Source organism: Parasteatoda tepidariorum, chromosome 1, assembly GCF_043381705.1.
Source record: "Parasteatoda tepidariorum isolate YZ-2023 chromosome 1, CAS_Ptep_4.0, whole genome shotgun sequence".
NCBI classification, from domain to species: domain Eukaryota; kingdom Metazoa; phylum Arthropoda; class Arachnida; order Araneae; family Theridiidae; genus Parasteatoda; species Parasteatoda tepidariorum.
The window spans coordinates 11,851,451-11,877,100 of NC_092204.1; the positions used below are offsets into that span (position 1 = coordinate 11,851,451).

Here is a 25,650-nt window from a genome sequence, read left to right on the forward strand (position 1 = left end):
TTTTCGTATTATTTACGCGAAGAAGTTGCAACCATCCCTGGAAAGTTATTTAAAGCTGCTTTAAAATTTCAGGGGAACTAAAATTTTGGTTATCAATGGTTATTATTTGAGTTTAAGCTAGTTTCATATTGCATTTTTTTTTTTTTTTTAAATGTATGGTTGATAATATTAAAAGTAATCTGATTCATTATGATTGCCCTTATCCCAAATTTATTTTGGAACGATTAAATTTATTTTTGAAATTTTTTATTGACATTGTTAATTTAATTTTATATTGCATAATTGCTTTAAAAACTTGAGCATTTACATTATTACATTATTAAAAACTTAAATATTTACATTATTAGCCTACACTTAAGTTAAAATTGTTAAATACTGTGCTTAAATTTTAAATATAACTACTTGGAGATATCTGGAATATTTTTCTTCATTTTGAATTTGAAATGGAATTTATTTTGAGAAATGCTTTACATTAATAATATAAATAGTTTCTTTGTTTAACTGCTTAGGATTTTTAATTTTTGTTAAAAATACTTTCTAAAGTTAAAAATGGTTTATAAAATACTTAAAAATAAGCCAAAGTTAAAAATACCTTTAACTGGCCACTGACCGGAAACAAATTTTTCTAGTTTTGCCCAATATTGGAATAATATTTAAATTAGGTTCGTAAAGGTTGTAATCAATGAAGTTAAAAAAAAAAAATCACTCGAAATTAAAGTTAAGAAAGTTTTTTCGTTTTAAGATCATGACTCTTAAAGATTCAAAAAATCGAAAGAAAAAATTCATGCATGAAATTATTCATTTATTAACATCCAGCTATTAATTGACTAATTAACATCCAGCAGAGCAAAAAAAAGTACTTTCGTAGTCGGCAGGATTCGAACCTGCGCGGGAAGATCCCAATGGATTTCTAGTCCATCGCCTTAACCACTCGGCCACGACTACACATCTGTAATTTTGTAAAAAGTATACATAAACTAATTTTAATCTTAACTGTAATAGTTTTCGGGGCGTGTTTTTGAATTTTAACAATGACTTAGCTGAAATTTAATCTTTCATTCCTTCTTTCTTTCTCCTATAAGTCTAATAATAGGAATATAACAACAATTTTGCCTTCACAGTTTTCTCTAGTAATTTAATTCTAGTATAAATGCATGTAATAAAGATATCTCTTCTATAGAATAAAATATTCAAGTAGCTGATTTATTTTTTCATTAAATCTTTCTAATTTTAAACTAAAGCAAATAGAAATTTTTCCGTAGTTTAATAGCCAAAGAATTTTTTTAAAAGAAGAGGAAAAAAAAAATATTGATACAATTTTTACAAGAATTATTGTTTTGAATAAGTTTAATTTATAATTTAAAAAAGTTAAAAAATGATTTTAACCGTATAAAGTTAACTATTTAATATGTTTTAACAAAAGGCAACAAATAAAATTTTATATTACTCTAATTATTGTGCTTTAAATTAATAATGATCATTTTCTGTTCAAAATTAAATCATTTTTACGTAGCATAGTCAATTCCCAAATAAACGGTTTAAAGTAGTTACTTATTTTTTTTTTAAAAAAAAAAGGCCGAGCACGACGACACCTTATGTTTCTAATGTCAAAAAATTCGAAAAAATAATAAAATATAAGAAACATTTTGAAGAATTAAATATTTTAGATTTGTTTGTTTTTATCTTAAGAGATGGCAGCACGTTAAGTTTGCAAGAGAATTTTCTCTTGGTGCTAAAATATTGGTGAAAATCTTTAGATAATAATAAATATTTTAATTTCGTAAAATCGAAATAAATAGCGTCTAAAAAGGTTGACCCTGTACGGCTGTACGACGATACTTTTAAATAGCTTTCTAATAATTTCAAATTGCAAAAATGGGTAGCAAAATGATTTCGTTATTAAAAGAATCAGCTCATTCATGTTCGCCGAAATATGAGGAATAATAATTTATAATAATTATGCATTAAATATTTATAATAATATTTATAACATTAAATATTTATAATAATATTTATAATATTAAATATTTATTATAAATCAAATATTTATATCTGGCTTTAAAATTTGTGTTTATGTCTTAACATCGAAATAGCCCTTTTGTTGCAAAGTTAATACTTTCCACTTATGAAATTAGATATGCAAATAAAGAAATAAAACTAAATTGATCAACGCACAGTGGGCCAGCATTCCAAGGTTTCGTGGCCAAAATTAGTATTTCGATAAAATTTGTTTCAAAACTTTTTTATTTTTTTATTTAGGGTTTCTTATGAGCAGATAAATTGAATGCATAGTTGAAATTCTGAAATACGCTAAAAATATCCCCCCNCCCCCCCCCCCCTGAAAAAAAAATGGCGGCTGAAGTATGGCGAGCAAAAATAAAAAAAATAATATAGTGCGTTTAAATATTTAAATATAGCAACGAAAATATAATAATTTGCGTAATTTTACATGAAAAATGAAAAGCAAATTATATTTCCGAAGTAATATTGCAAAATAACTCGAATTAATTACAAAATAACGGAAAAACATTAAAAAAATATAAAATTTTTGCTTTTCGGTATATTTAGTCCACCTTTTCAATACGGGCAAAATGGGGCAGGTTTTTTCGAAAGAAGAAACATCAAAGAAGACAACAACAAAAAAAAAAGTTTAGCTAATTACCTCGTGGAACTTTTTGGAACTTAAGCTTCGAAAGTCTTTCAAACATTGTAAAATGTCAAATGATAAGATATAAACTATAAGTTTGTCTAATCCAACTATAAGTATTAACTATAAGTATAAACTATAAGTATTAACTAATCCAACAAATTGAAAAATTGTACTATAATTTCAGACTAATTACTCTGACAAAAATGCAACAGTAAAGTGAAATTCCTAATTTCTGAAATAAAAATTTGAAAGTTACATTTAAAAAAAAAAATTTAAACATATTTTTCATTACATTGTACTCTTGTCGGTCCAAAAAGTAAATTATAATGTTTGGGATGATTATGAATATTTAATTTGGGCTATATTAAAACTGCCTACACATATTTTAGTTGAAAATTTAATTTTTGATTTTTGGCCAAAGATTATGGTCTTCTGGCCCACAGTGCAACGCCAGAAATATAATTGGTATAGGATAACAGACAGGAACAAGGCGTGATATTTAAAAAGTTCAGAAAAAGAAAACGTGGAGACTGGTGTATATAGCGATCTAACATAAGGGTGCACAGATTATTTGCTGGTTTTTATATGATTTGTACAAAATAAGAAATTTTCAAAATTTCTAGTACTATTTCTAAATATGTAATTACAAAAAACAAATAGCGCCTATATTTTATTGTGAAACAAGTTTTAAAAGCATCTTTCGTCGCAAAAAATTTTAAATAAATCCATAATATGCTAACTCTTTTGTAAAGGTTCATTATAACGACAATTCACAATAACAAGTGGGATTGACGTTATAGCTTGATTCTCGTTCTACAAATAAAAAAAAAACTAAGAAATGAATTGTTGTACATTAGTTTTTTGAAGTTATTGATAACACTGAATGTTAATTCTAATAGTGAACTTTCAAGGGATCAACGAAGTTACAGTTACAAAGAAAAAGAAACGTCTGCCGTTTAGCCCTTTTTCGTATATTATTCCTCTTTTAAACAGCAGATGTATTTTCCATAAAGAAAAAAAATAATAATAATAATTTGTCGCAGTGTAATTTTTAACGCGTAATAAACATACATTTTTTGCATTTTTAATATTAGTCTACGGACTGCGAAATTGGAAAATTGTCGTAATAGCGGAAATGTATAATTTTTGACTAGTTGTAAATATAAAATTTTTGTATCTTTAATCCTAGTATTTTGTCGGTGACTTGTGGGCCTTACTCCATGGGTCGGTAATCTCTGATACCGGTAATTTACTTTATAAAAAATACAAAGAAAGCAGAAGAAAAAAATAATAATAAAGGAAACATTTAAAAAGTAATTTATTAAAGATTTCGTCATTAACTAAATTTATATTTTTACCAAGTGCAAATCTAATTCGGGCTAATCCTTGGCTAAAATTCTTTTAATATTTAATAAAGAACTTTTTAAAATACATCTTTTTTTAAAAACCGTTAATAATTTCTATAAAACCATCAATATTAAAATTTTATAATTGAAATTCAATCTTAATAATAACCTTCGAAAAATAACCTTAAAGCAGCGTTTTCAATAATAGAGTACGAATGCTTTGTATACGTTTTTATTTTACAATTATGTTTCGAAATTTTGTCTCAAATTAGTTTATTTATTTTTTTTAAATTTAAATTGATTTGGACATTTTAACAATTTTGAATGTGATTTTGAAAATAGCATCTTACATGCTTTCGTTCTCTGATCTGTCTTTCCCTCAACAATTTTTTATCGTCAGGGCTTTTTAATCCTTTAAAAACCCATCAAAAGTTGGAACATTTTTCTCAAAAATAAATCCTTTCGGGAGAAATAAAATTTCCAAAACGATTAAAGATTTCTTTTCTTTCGTTTGAAGAAATAACCAATATTCTATGTGATTAGTCTTAAGTGCAAAACGTGGTCGGAGCCATTTCTAGTTTCCAAATCCGATTGGGAGACGACCATATGGTCTCCGGATTTGTCACTTTACAGATCCTCCTCTTTTTGTTCTCAAAGCTTCCTTTCATCCTCCGATGCACTAAATACAACACCTAGCATTCAAACAAGACCTGTCGACTTTCCCCCCCTTTTCCTCACTTCATCGCCAAGAAGAAAAGCAAAAAAAATGGAGGACAGAAATTAGGTTTGCTACAATTTGCAAAGAAGGAATTGTCGCCAATTTGATATCATCGAATTAACTCTGATTCTTTGAAACGCGCTTTGGGACCTAAACACCGTCAATAATTTGTCACCCCTGCCCGCAGCAAATTTAATTAATTATTTAAAAAAAAAAAAAACCTTTGTGTGAAACAAGAAGGAAAAAATCAAAATGAAGAGGAATCTCGTTATAGCGTATTTGCAGGGGACAGGGAGAAAGTGCGGAGTATCCGGGTGAATAACTGTCATACAGTAAAACCTCGTTACAACAATATTTTGGGGACCAAATAAATATATTGTTGTAGAGGGATATATTGTTATATCGAGAGCCAACATATATTTTTTTTTTAATTTAAATTTTATATATGTATTAACTATAAATGTATTTATATATTATACAAAAAAAATAATTTTGCAGAGTGTTAATTACAGTTAAATATTAATAACAATTGAAAGAAATTCAGAAAATAAGATCCTAAACATACCTGAAAATCGTTTTTATTGAAAATAATCTGATATTTTTGTTTGTTTATTCATTTTTTCTTACTGTCAAGTCAACCAACAAAGTATGCATGGAATCCAAAGCACAAAAATGATTTTCATTTGTGAATGGTGCTCCAAGTTCCACCCACCCTCTATAGAAAAAGTTCTCTTTCAGGTGTTAATGTGATGCTTGTGGTCATTTGTGACTCATGATCAGCTTTTAACATGAAAGAAATGAAATCAGATAGTAATGTTACATTCTATGAATGGAAGCTCTTGGGGTGGTCAGCAGTGAGTNTTCTTTTATTTCTAATTGTCACATATCTGAAAAATACTGATAATCCTTCGACCAATCGACCCTTCCGGTGCGGATCGACCCCCATTCAACCCCCTGGCTCAGATCGACCCCCGCTTATGTTAAATAGCCCCTGGGGGTCTATATAGACCACTTTGTCGACCTCTGTTTTAGAGGGACATATTGTTATATCGAGAGCCTATATATAATTTTTATAATTTAAATTTTATATATGTATTAACTATAAATGTATTTATATATTATGCACAAAAATAATTTTGCAGAGTGTTAATTACAGTTAAATATTAAAAACAATTGAAAGAAATTCAGAAAATAAGATCCTAAACATACCTGAAAATCGTTTTTATTGAAAATAATCTGATATTTTTGTTTGTTTATTCATTTTTTTTACTGTCAAGTCAACTAGCAAAGTATGCATTGAATCCAAAGCACAAAAATGATTTTCGTTTGTGAATGGTGCTCCAAGCTCCACCCACCCTCTAGCTGATTAGCTTTTAACATGAAGGAAATGAAATCAGACAGGAATGTTGCATCTGTGACTTCTTAGGAGATAAGGGAGGGAATTCTAAGAATGGATGCACTTGGGGTGGTCAACAGTGAATCTTCTCTTGTCAGAAAAGATGGAAAAAATGGCAAAAGATGATAAAATGAGATTTTTAACATTATTTGAAAACCAATAATAAATGAAGAAAATAAGGGGGAAATTTGGAGGGGAAAAAAATCGCTTTTTAGGGGTTTAATGCTTCAGAGAGTATCAACCAATAATAAATGAAGAAAATGAGTGTGGAATTTGGAGGAAGAAAAAAAAAACGCTTTATGGAGGTTTAATGTTTCAGAGAGCATCGTAATATTGAGAGGAACATGACATTAATTCATATGTAAGTTCGTCGAACTACGAAACATTATCGTAATAAAGGTACTTATTGTTGTATTGGATATCGTAGTAGTGAGAGTTCACTGCATAAAAAAATAATAACTTATAATCATACTGACGTGTAACATATTGACGACAAAACATTTATAGTAACACATTTTCGTGTGATAAGTAACATATCTAAAAAAGAAAGAAATTCTTTTTTCTTTACATAAGTTACATGAAATACTTTGTAAGCAGAACGAAAAAAATAGTTGTCAGGCCGCTTTCCTTAAAATTTATCGTGAAGCACTTACGCTGTTTTTTCACTTACATGACAGTATATTAGTTCCAATTGAATATACCTGCAAGCAACGTCACCGTACGTAAATTGTTGTAATCATTTACGCCACGAATCAGAAGCCAATCAGGTTCGACACGCACGTATGACGTCACTTTTTTATGTTTTATATCCGTCGTTGAACAGCTGATCCAATATTTTGGGTTTATTACTACTAATGTTCAGCTCCATAGCCGTGTAATTTCTAACCAATCCAGAAGACAAGGAAACCTCTGGATCAGTACCCCCAGAGGTATTGATTTGTTATGGGAACATGGAGGACTTTGCGACTCGACCGATTTAACGTGCATCAGTCACCATTTACTACACGGGGAGTCTTCGGTCGACGGGGATCGCGCCCACGAACTCTTGGGGATGAGCCCAGGGCCCTAAAAATCGATTCAGCGTGATAATAAACCAAGACTAATTGCTGTAATTTTAACTTGCCAAGCACAACCTCGTGATTGGGCTCAACCATGTGCTTTAAATTACATGGTTCGGCCTAATCACGTATTCTTATTCTCAAGTTGCAAGTACCCAATTTAGTTAAAATTAAAAATTTTATAGTTACGTTTTTCAAGTAGAAAAAAAGGGGTAAATTTTTTTGTTTTTGTCTGATCTAAATTGAAAAACGAGATACGCATTACTTTTGAAAGACGGGTTAGGAATTTTTGGTGGTGATAAAAATTTATAGCTACATAAATGTTGCGTTCGTTCCTTTTCAAATCCACTTAAAGAAGGGAAGGGGTTTGTGATGTGCTTATTTTTACAGACAAAAGTATGATCAATGCTTAAGACAGACGTTAAAATACGCTTATTTTTTTAAAAATGCAAATACATGAGTAAAAGTCATAAAAAATTGGAAAAAGAATAACCCTTAGGAAAATTCTAAATTTGAAGTAAAAGTTTAATTTGAGGGAAAAAAAAGAAATTGGAAAAATATATTTTTTTTTTAGTAGTTTCAAACTTTTATGAAATAAATAAAAACGAAAATTTCGTTTTATGTCAAGTTATATCTGCAGGGTTTGTGAAGTCCTTAGAAAATTTAAAGAGTTGCTAATCTTCTAGTAAAGAAGATACAAAGTTCTTGTTATTAGCTTTCACTGTAAAGTTAAAAAGTCTGTACTTGCAACTTGATATACAGTCGGACCTCTATTTAACGAACTTCCAATTTGCGAATTTCTCTATTTTTCGATTTTTTTTTCGAGTAACCACGAACGTTTTGGAAATTTCTTCGTAAAAAAACTTCCAAATAGCGAAGTGAATTTTCTATTTAACGAACTTTTCCTTGAAATTCACTTTCCCTATTTCCCAAAATATTTCAGAGCATTTCAAACTTGTTAACGCATTTTATTTGGGAAAATGAACTTGAATTGATTTTCGAAGCCACTTAACTTTTAGAGAAAGCAGTAAAATCCCTTTCCATTTTTGTTCGCATTTCGAAAGAAAAATTAACGAATTTCATCAGTAACAATTAAACTTAAGAACGCATGTGGTAATATATGCTTAAAATTACTTTTATAATAAAAGCAGAGATAATTTTATTCATAAATTTATCTTTTTTTAGTGGAAAATGTATGTAACATGATAGTGTAACAATGGATAATGTTTTGCTCTATTCTTGTTTTCCATGCAGATTTTTTTTTACTGTTAAGATTTATAAAATAAAGAGTAAATACTAGTTTACGAGATGAAGGTGTATCAATTGCTATTTCAATTATGACTAGTGTTTATGAATTTAAAACTTGTTTTGTGTTGTTTAAGTATTTGAAAAGGTTATTTTCTATTTAACTAATTTCCCATATAACGGACTTATTATCAGGATTCAGCGACTTCGTTAAATAGAGGTCTGACTGTATTTATGAATTTGGAAATATTAAGCAAATTGGAGAATACAAATTTATAAGAATACACTTCATTGCCTTAATTAATCATTAAACAGTAAAAAAAAAAAAAATAAACATTATTGTATCATCTCTCTTCCCCCCCCCCCTCCAACAAAACTATCTCTCTCTTGTTTCTCTTTTCATTAATGTCCCCATTTCTAATACTATTGATTGATTGTTTAAAACTACCGTTGCAAGAATTTCACTACTCTTTCATTAAAATTAAAGATATAGACTCCCTTGTCAATTCCTGTATTCGGCAAACTGCTTTTCAATTCAATGGTAATTTATATAAACAAATTCATGGCTTAGCCATGGGCAAATCTCTATCTCATTAAAAGTTTTTAAACTGTTTAAACTCTTATGGTGGAAAAGATATGGTGAAGATACGTTTGACCTAGAAAACAGTTACTTTCTGCTGTCAACTAGGTTGACCCCATCAATTAATATATTTTAGAATCGAAAATTAATTTTACTTTAAACTTTTTAAATCTTCTTGTAATTAAATAGCTTGATCATTTTTCCTCCTCTGTTTGTCGTAAACATTTTGCAGTCTCTTTGCCCTCTGACGTTAATTCTAATCACCTTAAATGTTAGAAAATTTCCGCATTTCATACTTTCGTTTTCCGCGCACTTTACCTTTGAGTTGACTCTTCCATAAACTTCGAATTTAACTCTTCTAGAGTTGATTCAGCTCTTGCTAAACCCAAAACCCCCTCTTCTTCTAATCATTACAGAGAACTTACCGTAACTTTACCATTTTTTCCCTCGCTTTTTTTAAAAATTGCTAGTTTCCTCTCCTGCTTTGGTTTTAAATTTTTAGGCCTGTTAACAAAATCAAATTTTAGTATCTTATTTTATTTAATATCCATGATTGAACAGCAGTCCCAATTTCGGGTTTACGACTACCAATGTTCAACTCCATAGCCTTGTAATTTTTAACCCAGTCCAGAAGACAAAGGAACTTCTGGATCAAGTATCGGGAGAAATTTGCCTTCCCGGAGGACTTTTTGATAGGAACTAACCAGCATTTGCGTGCCATGGAGAGGAAAAGAACGAAATCTTCCCACGGTTAGCCTGACTGCAAGGGGATTCTGACCCATGATCTTTTTACCACTGAGGATATTCTACGTCAGCACTCTGGTCGGTGCAAGCCAGGTGCTGACTTCGTATCGACCAGATATCACTGGATTTCGAACACGGTTCACCTCATTGGGAGACTAATAAGTCACTAACTCCCCTGAGCCACAACGACTCAATTTTAGTATCTTTTTTTTATATGTATATATAACCTTCGTTGAACAGCCGACCCAATTTTGGATTTACAACTACTAATCTTCTACTATGACCTTGTGACTTAGACTTTGAACCCAATCAAGAAGACAAAAATTACATGAAATAAAGTTTTCAAATTACATGAAATAAAGCTTAATTGTATGCCGAACTTATTGGCTATTATATTGTTGTCTTCATACTATCTCTGTAATTACATGAAACTTAACTTCAAAGTTTCCTGTTATAATTACATAAAACTTAATATCGAATTTTTTTTCAGAAAACAAAAGAAAACATATATTGGATAATATTTGGACATTTAATAATATTTATNGGGAAACAAAATAAGGAAAAGATATATATATCTATGAAGTTTCGATTATTTTTAAGATTCTAGTTATGCATCAAAATATTATGGGTTGTATTTTAAAGCGACGCCTTAATCCTTGACCACCTAATCCTATACGATTCCTATGCCAAGCTGTAATCTTACCTACGATAACCCGTTGAGCCCTTGTAGCGCAGTGGATAGCGCGTTGGACTTCTAATCCAAAGGTCCCGGGTTCGAATCCCGGCAAGGGTGAAGCGAAGTGAGCTTTACTTTTTAAAAATCTCAACGAATAAAAAGTTTGATAACGATCAATGTTTCCTTATCTAATTATCATAAATATATGAAGCTACTCTGCCCATCAATTCCCATCAATTTTATATAGAGGCATTTCATTTTTATTTTCAAGTTTGTCTAATCCATTTCTTGTAGAGTGTAGTGACCAGAAAAATGTTTCAGAAAAAGATGTGGTAGAATCGACAAACAGAAGAGAACTGTTAGCTACCACTTTCAGATTTAAAAAAAAAAAATAAATAAAAAAAAAAAATGCAATCAAATGATTTCTTATCGATACAAAATATGATGCAGCATTGCCTCAATTTTGCAAAATAAATAACAAGATTAAAATAATTTTCTACTTTTAATCTCTAAAAAAAAAAAAAAAAAAAGATNAAAGGAAGAAAAAAAACGAAGTGTTTTATTAAAAGAGAACATTGCCACTGAAGCAGGTTTTGCTCCAAGTTTTGTAATTATGTCATTATATTTTAATTTTTCTTATTGTTTATTGAGCAAAAAAGAGAGTGAGATCAATCTGTATTACTTTTATTCTAATGATTGAATTTTTACAAACTATGAGCCCATCTGCAATCCCCTTGTCAATCAAAAAGATGTCCTCAAATGTGTTAATTACCAAATTCTAATAAAGTTACGGAATTACAATATTAAACTTAGTATTTAAATAACAAAATGCCAAATTTGAAGAAAATCGGCAAAATAGTTTATAAATTACAAAATTAGAAAAAAAAATGTGTTTTAAAAAAGAAAAATTTTTTTAAACATTATTCGACTGATTTTCGCTTAATTTTCTTATTTGGTCATTTCCTATTGCATCGTTCAAAATGAAGTAAAAATTTGTATATTTTACAATTCGAAAAGTTTTCAACCATTTTTTTGAAATAAATAAATTAAATAAAAGTTAATCATTGTTAAAAATACGAATTTTAACATTGTTTGCAAAAATATTTTGATTTGCTTTAAAGTTTCCATTGGAATCATTCTTTAAAGATTGCAGCTTAGTCGAAAATCGAAATGTATGACAAACGAAAATGATGGTAAGTACCTTATTGCGCTTGAGTCCACAATTTAATTAATATTCATATTTTTGATTAATATTCATATTTTTTTAAAATTAATATTCATTTTAATTAATATTAATATTTTTTTAAAATTAATATTCATTTTAATTAATATTCATATTAATTAATATTCATATTAATTAATATTCATTTTAATTAATATTCATATTAATTAATATTCATTTTAATTAATATTCAATTTAATTAATATTCATAATTAATATTTTATTGGCACAGAGTTCGAGAATATTCGTAGAGTACAATAAAAGTTATTCGAGTTTTTTTTGTTTTTGTTTTTACTGTTACACAGCTGCCTCCTTGTACGCTCGTTGATAAAGTAGTATAGCAGCAATATTTATGTTTTAGAATATAAACCTCGGTTTTTAAATTTCAAAAAAGAAAAAAATATATTTTATTTATGTATCGATAAATTAATGACACAAATGTAAAAAATGTATTATCAAGACTGTCATGCTGTATTGTCCTGCTGTTTTTCTAGACTGTCACGACGTTTATTTATGAAACGATTCAGTAATTCTGTTTGTGATTCAATGTGTATAATAAAATCAATGCTTGTGTGAATCAACGAATCAGATAACGAACGAATCAGGAAGGAAAATAAATAAATAAATAAAACTCCTTCCGTAGTTATTATCACTGAAAATCTCCCGCTTAAATCTTTTGAAAACGATTATTCCAAGATCTGCTTTTGCATTTCCTATTACATCGTTTAAAATGAGGTTAAAATTTGTGTACCTTACAATTCGAAAAGTTTTAAACCATTTTTCTTAAATAAATTAATTAAATAGTAGTTAATAATTGTTAAAAATACGAACTTTAACATTGTTTGAAAAAATATTTTGATTTGCTTAAAAGCTTCCATTGGAATCATTTTTTAAACATTGCAGCTTAGTCAAAAATCAAAATTTATGACAAAAGAAAAGATAGTAAGTACGTTATTGCGCTTGAGTTCACAATTTAATTAATAATTATATTTTTAATTCATTTTAATTAATAATAATATTTTTTAATTAATATTCACTTTAATTAATATTTAATTTAATTAATATTCGTAAATAATATTTTATTGACGCGAAGTTCGAGAATGTTCGATCAGTACAACAAAAGTTATTCGGTTTATTTTTTGTTCTTTCTGTACACAGCTGCCTCCTTATACGCTAGTTGAGAAAAACGTTCCTTAATAGTAGCTATATTTATGTTTTAGAATATAAACCTTGGTTTCTAAAGTTAAAAAAAGAAAAAAACAATATCTTATTTATATATCGATTAATTAATGACGCAAATATAAAAAAATTATTATTTAGACTGTCATGTCTTTTTATTATGAAATGATCCAGTAATTTTGTTTGTAATTCAATGTGTATAATAAAATCAATGCTTGTGTGAGTCAACGAATCAGATAACGAACAAATCAGGAAAAAAATAATAAATAAATAAAACTCTGTCCGTAGTTATTATCACTGAAAATCTCCCTGACTCACTGACTCAAAATCTCACTGAACACTGAAAATGATGCGTTCCATATTTTGCTTTTCATCNCGCAAATATAAAAAAATTATTATTTAGACTGTCATGTCTTTTTATTATGAAATGATCCAGTAATTTTGTTTGTAATTCAATGTGTATAATAAAATCAATGCTTGTGTGAGTCAACGAATCAGATAACGAACAAATCAGGAAAAAAATAATAAATAAATAAAACTCTGTCCGTAGTTATTATCACTGAAAATCTCCCTGACTCACTGACTCAAAATCTCACTGAACACTGAAAACGATGCGTTCCAAGATTTGTTTTTCATCTCAGACAAAATTAAAATTATTTTATTGTTTATAGTGTACTTAAATGTAGTCTTCAAAATTTTTCTAATTTTGTGTTATTTTATTGTTTTGAAAACTAAAAATATTCAATCGATAATCTTATTTTTACATAACCGACGTTAAACAGCCGATCCAATTTTTTGTTTACTTCTACAAATGTTCAACTCCGCAGCCTTGTAATTTTAAATCCAATCCTGGAGACAAGGGAACTGCTGGATCAAGTATTGAGAGAAATTTGCCTACGTAGAGGACTTTTTGACGGAACTAACTAACATTTGCGTCACATGGAGAGAAAAACCACGAAAATCTCCCACTGTTAGCTCTAACCCATCATCCGTCTATTACTGAGGATTTTTTTCCGTGAGCACTGTATCGGTGCGAACCGGGTGCGGAATTCGTATCGACCAGCCATCGCTGAGACACGAACTCAAATTCCCTCATTGAAAGGTGAACGCTCTATCCTCAGAGCCACAAAATTTTGAGTCATACAATTTTTTTTCATTACTTCACGATTTTTAAAATCATAAAATCGTACATTAAATTAACGCTAAATCTAAGCACAATTTCGTTGCCCTTGTAGTTTGATTTACGTCAGTGTTTCCCAAAGTGTGGTACGCGTACCCACAGGGGTACGAGAACAGTTTAGTAGGGTACGCGTTTTTATGCGAAACAGCTTGCAACAAACGAAAATTTCAAGTTTTTATTTAAAAACAAAGCTAGCCATGAAAAATTACGATTACGTATTTTTCTATTGACTATTTTTTGCAGAGTTTACAGTTAATAATTAGTGGTGTCAATAGCCAGTTGTGATTTGTACCTCTTGTGCAATTTTTTTATAATCAAAAATACATTCATTTTTTTATTGGTGGAACACAGCGTAAGTTTGGGAAACACTGATTTACATTTATCCCAACATGTTTGGCGGATGATAAGTGAAAAAAAATTTAAAAATGGGTGATACGAAGCCAAATATTGTAACCCTACAGCTTGAATAGAATGAAGGCGTGGCTTCAGTGTGGAATGGCGGTCACTGAGATCGATGCTTCAACCAATTAGAAGTGTCAGCAGATGTGGTTTCTCAGGAGGGCGCGCTCCCGAACAAGAAAGTGTATTGACGGAGCTTTTTGCCCTTTCGACATTCACCATAGAAAGGTGAGAAGCAGGGGGAGGGTGGAATCTGGCTTTCTTCCCCCCCCAACTCAATTTTTCTTTTATAGTATCTACTACATCCTTCAATTCAACACTCTTTCCTTTCACTGTTCATTGAAGTAGAATAAAGATAATTTGATTTTACAATTAGTTATACAAACGTCAAGATTAATTTAATGCACTATTAATCGAACGCTTTGAAAGGAGACAGTGATAAACGAAATAAATAACTAAAAGAGAAACGAAGAAACAGCGGTTGTAAATGATTATGGTGAATAGTTTATAGTACTAGCTATTACTTCTATTTCAAATTGTACTTTCTGCAATTCTCTTACAAGTAAAATAGCTGTAATTCTTTTTGTATCTTTACAACTGTTTTTCGTAGGTTCTATCATCACATGACAAAACGCTTTTTAGTGAATAATATACTATTCATATAATTGTTATGTACACGTTAAAGTTATTTATAACTGTAAGAATAAAATTGTAAATTTATAGCCAGCATCCTTAACCCTTTCGAGCCGACTATCACAAATACGTACCAGCATTAAACCGTAAAGATAAAACTGGTAATCTAAGTAATTCTTTAACAGTTTATTAGTGGGCGGGTTATAATTGTTTGATTTATTTAATTCACCATTACTTTAGTTCAAAATAAAATTATTTAGTTATACTTTGAACTAACATTAATTATATATATGATTAAACTAATAATAATTAAGGAATTAAAGTAAAAGCAAGGTAAGTCTGTCAAATTAGCAATGCTGACATTTAAGCTACCGTTTTTAATTTATTTACATCCTGATTCTGATTTTGCACGAATGCTTTTATGAATCATCCGTCCCCAAGGGGTCATGGCTCTGATTATGATAGCGCAAAATGTCAATATAAGATAAAGTTTGTGGAAAATGAAAAATGTTTGAAAAGCTATTCCAACGAAGCATTGTGTAGACTTACAAAAAAATATTTATTATTATTTTAAATATTTAAACTGTTTCCCTTGCTACAATATAATAAACAAGAAGTAAAAAGTGCATTAATGTGTTAATCAGCAACCACCACATACCTTTTTGAAGGTGCGAGGTTTTGTTAATGCAACACGGCGAATAGTAAAAGCTGTAGGCCATGTTACAAATCCTTGAACCCATTTGTAACATGGCCTACAGCTTTTACTATTCGCTACACGTTAAATCATACATACATGGTTGAACCCATTTGTATACTTCCTATTACTGAAAAAAGGAAACACCATAACTATCTTTAGATATTTCTTCGAATCAAGAAAAGATCAGTTCATTTACCAACTATAATTCAGAATACTACAATGTTAATAACCATACTTCCAACGTATTGGATTGAAGATGGTGCGTCATGAACCATAGTTAGTTACGATGGTGATTATAGTTTAGTTACGGAGGTGCAAATTTTGCAACCACTTTCTTATAACCGTTTTTCATCTGCCGTTCTTTTCTTTTTTTTCTTACTCTTTTTTTTTTTTTTTTTTTTTTTTTTTTTTTTTTTTTTTTTTTTTTTTTTTTTTTTTNAAGAGTTTTTTTTTTTTTTTTAAATTTCACAACCACATATTTATGACACACCATCTTTAATCCTATAAGTTGGAAGGATGGCTGTTCAAGTTGTAGTATACGGTGATCTGGAATGTATTTGGTTGAGAAATAAAGTCAGATTAATTTTTTTTATGTTTACGTTTAAAGAAATTTTTCACGATGTTAAAATGTTTATTGTGTTCCTTTTTTCCCTTATAGTGTAACGTTCAGCCAATTGCAATTATGGCCTACAGCTTTAGCTGCAGGCCTTGTAGGGTTTATAACCAAAAAAGGTATAAGGGGATTTTAGCTGATAAGTTAATGCACCTTTAATTTACATTTTTTATTATATTATATTACATATATTTTATACCCTGATTCTTTTATTTTCGTCAGCTGGATTCTTATATTGATTTAGAGAATTCACTAGTAGGGAATTGGCATAAATCATTTGTTTCGGCTGAGAAGATCAAATAACGGTTTGCTTATTTTCACTGAATAAAGGGGAGTTTTAATCCACGCTTAATGGCAATATGAAAGTTTTTTTCCCTCTTTTTTTGCGTGAGCACAAAGAAAAAATCTTTTCTGGAATAAAAGAAATGATTACAAATTTTAAAAAAAAACAAAGTTGAGCTCATGGATTGCGATTTGCTTATTTTCCTAACTAAGAAAAATTAGTTAGAATTATTTTCTAACTAAGAAATTGTCCAAAAACATGCTCACGCAAAAGTCTCAATGTGTTTAGATTCAATATCGGTTGTATCTTAGTCTTTTTGCATGGTTAAGTGCAGCTCATTCGGAATTTTATTGTATCAAAATACTACAAGGAGAGAAATTATTTTCTGTTCCAACAACAACCTGTAGACCGAAAAATTCATCAAAAATATATTCAATACACATAATGCGTATATTAACCATAAATTCTATTAAATAAAGGGTACTATTGTTAAAGGTAAAGCTACAACGATGCACGCCTTCAGCAAACCTTCTTTCCTCATGCATTGTGCATGCATGCATTCTTCCCATCCCTGAAGCATTGGTTTCTTCATACAACGTCTACAATACATCTACCCTGTTCTTTGTACACATATTCTAAGTTTCTGAGAAAACTGCGCGTAAAAGGCACTACTGCATATAATTCAACAAGAGTAAAGGTACGATGCTATTAAAAATGTAAAGGTACTACTCAACACATTTTCAACAAACCTTTTTTACTGCATACGCCGAGACATTTCTTGAGCCTACACACTGTTGGAATTTTCATTTTAAAATTATGGTAAAATAACTGGCTACTGTCTATCCATCCGATTAAAGTTTACAGTAAAGAACGTTTTTTACCTTTATGGTTTTTTAACCATTTACAACTAGCATTTTTCAAAAACGTAAAAAATAATATTTAACTAGATCTTCTAATCTGCTTTTCGTAGGGTAATGGACATTGGAGAGTGGTGGTCACTGGAAATTCTTCGTGTGTTGAAGGAAATGGAGTAAATATTGTGGTGTCAATACTGGGAATCGAACCCCAGTTCCGCCAGTCATGAGATTGACAGATTAACCTGCTCCACTACGATATGTACGAAGTTGCAACGAACTAAGCGGCTTCATTAGGTGGTCCTAGTTGGTGTGATAAAATTCTGGTTGCTTAACCATATTAGGTGAAAGCAGTTAATTTACTGTTTTTTTTCACACTTAACGGTTTGACTACTATTTTATTTATAATTATTTTACTCTTTTGATTGAATATGGTAAAATAACCATGAAATAAATTGTTATTTAACCACTTTTTCCGAGAAATTTCAAAGAGTGCGAGCCTGGCATTGGTAAAGGTACATGCTATAAAAATTGTAAAGGTACTACTCAGCACAAATTCAACAAACCTTCTTTCCTCATGCATACGCTGAGACATTTCTTGAGCCTACAAGCCTGGCATTGGTTTCTTCTTGCAACGTCCACAATACATCTACCCTGTTCTTTGCACACGTATTCTAAGTTTCTGCGAATACTGCGCTTGAAAAACCCACGGCAACCGTCGCAACTGGGCACACCATAGTGACGACCGGAAGCCTTGTCTCCACAGACTCGACAGAGCACTTCCGGTTTTTCCGAGACCATATTCATGTCTCCTATGAAAAACAAAATTACACGCATTATATTAGTTGTCTAAATAAATAAAAAAAGATCAAAATTTACTAGCTAAATCATCAATAAACCTACGTAATCAATATACGTACTTTTACCAATCCGATTTGTGGAAGTACGTGTAAGGATTTCGTTGTTTGCTCTTAAAATTGCTTGAACAGCACGCCCAAAATTGCCTAATGAACCAGCATTTTTTCAGGCTTTCAGCTTATTTAAAACTTAGGAAGATGCACCACGGATATTTGATCATAGTCAGACGATGTGGTTTGTTCAGTCCAAAATATCACAGCACATAAATAGTAGCGCTAATTTTCACCTCGAAATTAATTTAAATCTTGCTACTTGCAATCGTTGGCTAGTTGAAAAATCTGTCAATTTGCAATACGTCAGGATAATTAGAAAAGCCTACAGTACATTTAATATTTTAGCATTTAGCAGCTAGCCCACATACCATTGGCTAGTAAGAAAATATCTGTAATTTTTTGCTTCTTTCACCTGTTTAGTTCAAGCTGTTATTATAAGTCCAGACCAGTGAAGGCTTATAGTAAATAGTTATATGAAAGATTTATTGCAAAGCAATTTTTTACAGCACATGAAAAATTACATAAATAAACAAATTTTACAATAAACAAAAATATTTTACATTTAATGTAAAAAAATATAAAAGTGCGAAATCGAAGAGAAAATAAAAAATTGATTTTATTAAAAAGCCAGTGATCTTGTAATCCCTCTTCATTTTATCCATGCTTCGCGCTTTTCACAACCCATTAAACCAAGCATCCTTTAAAAAAAAAATTATATACAATAAAAAAAAAATTTAAAACTAGTTGCACAAGTGTTTTTTTTTCTTTCAGGATTTATTTCACGAAACAAGTTCACAATATGCCTACTATGGTATATATATAATATTAATGTTTATATTTTGGATCTGAAGTCCAAGAATATTGCATCTTTAAGGCCAAAGTGGTAGATAATAGAAAGAACTACAAGGTAAGTCCAAAATGAATGGCTCGATTTCCTAGGTATACTTAGCAACATCTTATAAAATGCATTCATTTAAAATTTACACTTGACTTGAATTAAGTTGAATTCTAACTTGAGTTTAGGACCACCAATGCTCAACTCCGTAGCCTTGGACTTCAAAAGTACTTACTTAATTTGTTGGAAAAGTACAACTTAAATTAGCAGATATGCATATCAGCAAATAAAAGTTACTAAGTTTATGATCGAGAAAAAAAAATAATTTTCTTTTAGATTGAAAAAAATATTGTTTCGTGCACTTTTAATTATTATAATTAATTATAGTCTCTTAATTATAAATATAGTTTATTAATTATAGTCATTTTATAAATTGGAAAATTTCATTACTAAATGTTTATTTCAAAACATTTCAAAATTACTTACCTAATTTCTTGAGAAAATACAACTTATATTAACAGATATGTATATCAGAAAATAAAATATGTATATTGTATATATATTTTTTAAAATTGTTTCAAGTGTTTATCAATCAAGGCTATAAAGTGTTTGAGTGACTGATATGAGAAATCAAAGAAACAGTCTTTATCAGAAAGTATATAAAATCACTGCGGCTGTTAATTTTCCCACATTCCTTTGCCCCGTGTGATTTTTCGACGCGCATATATATGAGAGATTACAGATTACAGTCAAACATTCAAATGCCAAAGTTTAAAATGATTTTATAAAAGATATCTTTTGACCCAATTATAAAACTTTAAATTTCAGGATTTTCATTTCAAGATAACCTTTTAATCATGACATTTTCAGGATTTTATAAGAAATTTCTAATTGTACACTGTTACAATCTTCTCAGAAAAAATGGTTAATTAAAAATTTATTCAATTATTATTTTACCGTATTCAAACAAAACAGTCAAATAACCATAAATAAGATGTATTCATACCGTTAACCATTAATTAACTGCTTTTACCAGATACGGTTAAACAAGCAGAATTTTATCGCATCAACAAGATCCACTTATTATTGAAGCCACTTGGTTCTTTGCAGATGGGTACATATTATAGCTGAGATTGCTAATCCGTCAATCTCATAACCGACGGAACGGGGTTCGAGTCCCAGCGTTGACACCAAAATATTTCCTTCAATACATGAATAGTTCCAATTTGAGACCCTGGACTATTATAATACGATACATTCGTTCAATCATAGATTCCAACGCAATAACGATGCTTAACACAAAAAGTCTAGTATTTCCATTCTCTTAAGATAGGTGAAACAAGCAGATAAACTAACTAAACTAAATTTCACGGTTAATTTAATAAAACACAACTCAACCACAACCTAACTCCAATTGTCATTACCTAACGAAAAGCCGAGCTCCAACGTCCAGCTGTATTCCTTTTTATACGGTTTTGAAACCATGCTAGTTGCAAATGGTTAAAAAAAACTATATTTTTTTTATTCCTGGTTTTTTTAACCATACTAGTTGCCGACGGTTTCAAAAGCGTAAAGGGAAAAAATGGTCTTTTGCTTAAACTTTAAAGTTGAATGGATGGACAGACTGCAGCCGCCTATTTTGCTGTTATTTTAGAATGAAGTTTTTAACCTATTTCTTCTTATTTCTTTTTCAGTATTATTCTCGTTGTTATGTATTCTTGAATAACGATTAGAAAAATCAACTAAAAAAAAAGGTGGGACATCAAAACCCTCGATTTTGCTTACAAAGTTCATCAACAGCAGGTGCTTTACTAAAAAATTGTAAAAACAATGTTTTCAAAGTAATCACCAATTGCCAATCAATGTTGCTAAAGTCAGGGGGAACAAAACTAACTAACGCCAGTGCAACCATTTTGGTTGAAATCACCTAACAAAAATATTATTTTTAGTTTTTCCAATCAAGGCCATTCTCTAGAAAGGAGGGGAGGTCAATATCTTTCGGTACCAGAGACTGTGAAAATCCCAATCAAAATTTCTTTTAAAAAATATAGTATTTATTAATAAGTTTTTTAAAGAGAAAATAAAAAGAAAATGTCTTTATATCAACATAAAAACTACGATTTTTTTCCAAAAATTTTACAAAATGGTAAAATAATGGTTTTGGTGATTTGAAGAAAGGGCGCGTCATAAATTTTGTCCTGGGCCTTTGCTAAGAATTGGATGTAGTTGTCTTCTTCCTCCGCTGCACTGCAGCTTTCGTGAGCCTCGCATAGACACGCATCTAGGGGAAGGGTACCTCGTAGTACCTGGTCCTACCCCGAGAGCAGAAACGAAACAGAACAGTGCTACTATTAGATTTAATCCTTATTGTTTGCTGAAGTATGAATCTTCAGTAATCGAATAATAAACTTGACTAAAAATAATTTATTATAACTGTATTGACCAATAAGGCTAGTGTAAAACTTCAAGAACATTAGACATAGCAAAGCAAAGTTATCTATAAAGCCGTCGTGGATTCAACAACATCAACGCGTCAATATGCTAGGTTCTTGACTAGTAAAAAGTAATTCAGCGCTTGCTCACTGGGAAACAACTAATTTCGATTTCGAACCAATAGAGATATCCTGTTTCACTCCACTATCAGGTCTTATAAACTTCTTTGCAGATTTTTTATTTCAGTAATAGTTGAAATGAAAATAAAAAAAACAAACATTTAATTGTCTTTAACTTATAAAATACGTAATTTCATTTGGTAGAATTTTTCAAAAATGTTTATTGCTTTTTAAACTTTTTTATAGCCTAAATCGGTTCACTAATTTATTTGTAATCCTGTCTGTCATTTTAGATAGACAATATTAGGTTTCAGAATTTCCAAGTATAAAAATTTTTTCACTTATTTATTTATTTATTTTAAATGTTATGCTCGTTTCGTGTTTAACTTTAAGCGTAATTTTGCCATTCATAAGAGTTTCCTGTGATTTAGAAATTCTAACTGGTCGTGGGCCTGAAACAAATTTAACAAAATTAATATCACAGCATGAATAACGTGTAAGGTTAAACATGTTTTGAGCGTCATCCCTTATTTGGGTATATTTGTGCAAAATAGCACCGTTGGTTATTTTTTGGTCTGCTTCATAGTAGGTTTGCAGAGTCTTCCGAAATCAGTTGTTGTATGATTCGTTGAAAGTTCGATAGAAAGTATGAGGGGATTTAATTAACAACAACCTTCATCAATGAAATGGTACCTCAAGATGAAATCGAGTTAACATGTCTTATATACTAGTGATTTGTCATTTAATATTTGTAGTGGTAGTTACACCACATTACTCCCCTTCCAGAATTTTATCTGTGATAGAATTCGATGAACGAATACCACTAGTTGATTCATGCTGTTTTTATTTATTTATGGAAATTTTTTTTTTTTTGTTGTTCGCTCATTTTTTTTCTCTTTATAGCATTTTTTTCATTATTTTTTTTTCCTCATTTTTTATTTATTTACCGCGGGAGTCTTTATTTACTTCACCGGATTTGTTTTTTCTTTGGGCAGTATATTTTTAAGCAAATCAACTGTTTAATGTGGATCATCCATCGATATTGGCAAGTTCTAATCACGTCCGGGCCAACATGTCTTATATACTAGTGATTTGTTATTTAATATTTGTAGTGGTAGTTACGCCGCGAGTACGCGTTATATTGTAAACAATACTAGTATAATAATATTGAATGGTGCGTTTTTTCAAAAGCTTAGGCGTAAAAATCAGTCGGATGTAGTAACCCGGATGTCTAACGACGAATTTCAACTCCTAGCGCCCTCTATGCTTAGCTTTACACGATCAACCTTCTATTTTTTGACCGAGTGGAAAAGTAATGGAATGCTTATTGGTTTATATAGTTGTAGATTTGTCGTTTACAGTCTTGGGTTTTTATAACCATCGTTGAACAGTCGACTCAATTTGTTTGGGTATACGACTACGAATAACTAGCTTAACCCCGCCCAGCCCCCGTAAGGGGGCATCCGGGGACACTCCGAAAGTTCGAAGTGTGAGCAACAGTTCAATCACATAAGCAAACATATTCAAAATTTTCAAACTAGAGTTTTAACAATTGGGTAGAATATTGAATACGAAATCCTGAAAACAGCGTTACTTAGAAGTGAACTAAATACAAACAAACATTACAAAGAAAATAAACAGTATCAATCAGAAGAGATATTGATGTCGCATCTTCAGTAGAGGTGCACATGGCTGAAAGCCCTTATATTGTTAAATAGTTTAAAAAAAGAATAAGTTAACTCCTCCCAAAAACTAGCAATAACTGAAACGGTTTTACTACCAGCCTTTTCTCTTTTCCGTCTCGCTTTCATTCCTGGAGGTGCAAAGTTAATAAAAGGAAACAATTTCACATGGTTATATATAAAATGTTTATACGACTACAAATGTTTAACTCTGTAGCCTTTTAATTTTGAACCCAATCCCGAAGACATGAGAACTCCTGGATCAAGTATTGATAGAGATTTGTTTTCGTGGAGAACTTTTTGATGGCACTAACCCGCATTTGCGTTACATGGAGAGGATGACCACGAGAGCATTCCACAATTAGCCTGACGGTAAAGGGACTCTAACCCATGATCCATCTACCACTGAGGATATTTCACGTCAGCACTGTGGTCGTTTCAAGCCGGATGCGGATTCGTATTGACCAGTCATCGGCAGTTTGGGATTTGGCATTTTGAATGCTAGATGGCAATTTGTATGTTTGGGTCAGTTTTGCAATTGTTTTTTAAATATTGCTAAAATTTTGCTACAATATATTCACGCATTTTAAATAATAACAAACTGTAACTAACTGTAACAAACTGTAACATCGTATTTAACTGCAATTATGATTTTATATAAATTTGTAGTAGAAATCAGGCATAACGAGAAAAATAATCGGTTCCCGAGAGTACGAATGAGAAAAGGAAAAGTGCTTCTTTCTCCTTTCACTGCTCCTGAACAAATTAAATTCGGATTTTTTTTCAGTGTTTTAATTACTGACTTATTTCAATGTCTTTTTCGATGTGCTCCACACATAAATTTAAATCTAATTCAAAATTGAGAGCGAAAACTAGAATAAGGAATTTTAGAAAATTGTTTTCAGCTTAAAAAAAGAGATTGATGAAGAGACTTTTTTGATTTTTTTCCACGAAAAGAATTTTAAATAAATAATGCGAAAATTTGGATTAAACATGTAGAAGGTTTAGTTGCAAGAATGAAAATTGAGATAATTAAAAATCGAAGAAAAAACAAGACTGAACTTGAGGAAATTGTTTCTCCTTTTCTTTACCGAAAAGAGGGTTGCAAAATCTTTGCTGGCTGGTTTTTTTTATGCACTTTTTCATAACGATAAATAATAAACGATAAAATAATAACATGAAAACATATATACGAGAATTTGAAAATTGAGATAATTTAAAATCTGAGGAGAGAAAAAGGAAGAAAAAAATGTACCTCAGAACTTTGGAAAATTTTTTTCTTATTCTTTTCTGAAAACATATTTGCATGATTTTGGCTGACTTTTTGACACATTTCTTTGAATTTTAAGAACTTTTTTGAAAGTGTAAAATTAAAAATAAAAGAACTAAATTTGAAATACAGTATTTTGAAGTTACAAAAAAGTTACCGTCAAAACATTATTTTACATTTGTCACAAACTCACGCTCATTGATTGACGACTTCCACATGGGATCATTCGGCAATTACGAACGCAATCCAACGCATAACGATTATAAGTCCCACGCAAGGTTCAATTTGTTGAGCGTGAATCAATAATTGTGCCCAACTATTGGATAATCGACACCGGGTTCCACTTAATAATGCAAGGCGATCTCTGGATTATGTGTCCGAATAATGAATTACAAACCCATGCCGTGTTCAATTATTTTGCTTGTCGAAAAAAAAAGAAGGAATTATTGACTCCTCTCAACTGCACGATCTTACACTAATAAGTAGTCTTCCTTGAAAAAGTTTTTTCGGTTTAAAACTTTCCGATTTCAAAACGCAATCGCTCCTCCTCTAATAGGCTTAATTCGTATTTACTGGGCAGATGCAGATATGTAAAGGAACTGAAATAGAAGTGTAATTTAATTTGTTTCGTTTTCTCAGAAGGTTATCAAATAAATATAGTAGCAATTGACTGAAAAAAATATGTTTACAGCAAATACAGCGTTGTCAACTTATTATTGGCAGTTTGATAATTGATAATATATGTCTTATTGAAGTTTATTTACATGCCCTTTATGGATCTCTTTTTGTTTTCAATTCATATAAATGTTAAAGCTTGAAAAATGCAGAGGAGGCCTAGCTTACTTTAAATGAGTTTCAAATGAAAAAAATTGAGTATAACTTTCGAATTTTGGGTGTTATTCTTTTCAGATGTATGTTTTATTTTCT

The 25,650-nt window shown here is 30.3% G+C and overlaps 1 protein-coding gene and 2 non-coding genes across 4 annotated transcripts in view; 1 reads left to right on the forward strand and 2 right to left on the reverse strand.

The window, feature by feature from the left end:
* LOC107436239 (photoreceptor-specific nuclear receptor) overlaps positions 1–25,650 on the reverse strand; it is a 61,765-nt gene that overhangs the window by 10,207 nt on the left and 25,908 nt on the right. The window contains exons 1-2 of one of the 2 annotated variants that reach the window (XM_071187090.1): positions 19,706–19,838; positions 18,040–18,285 (exon numbers count right to left, since the gene is read on the reverse strand). In XM_071187090.1, the coding sequence (XP_071043191.1) occupies positions 18,040–18,280 (241 nt within the window). In that variant the 5' untranslated portion in view covers positions 18,281–18,285; positions 19,706–19,838. Of the gene's footprint in view, positions 1–18,039; positions 18,286–19,705; positions 19,839–25,650 lie in introns of those variants that run through there. The other variant, XM_016047873.4, reaches the window with a different exon arrangement.
* TRNAS-AGA (transfer RNA serine (anticodon AGA)) lies at positions 864–945 on the reverse strand. The gene has a single exon. It is a non-coding gene; the product is annotated as a tRNA-Ser (tRNA).
* Positions 10,458–10,530, forward strand: TRNAR-UCU (transfer RNA arginine (anticodon UCU)). Its single transcript has one exon. It is a non-coding gene; the product is annotated as a tRNA-Arg (tRNA).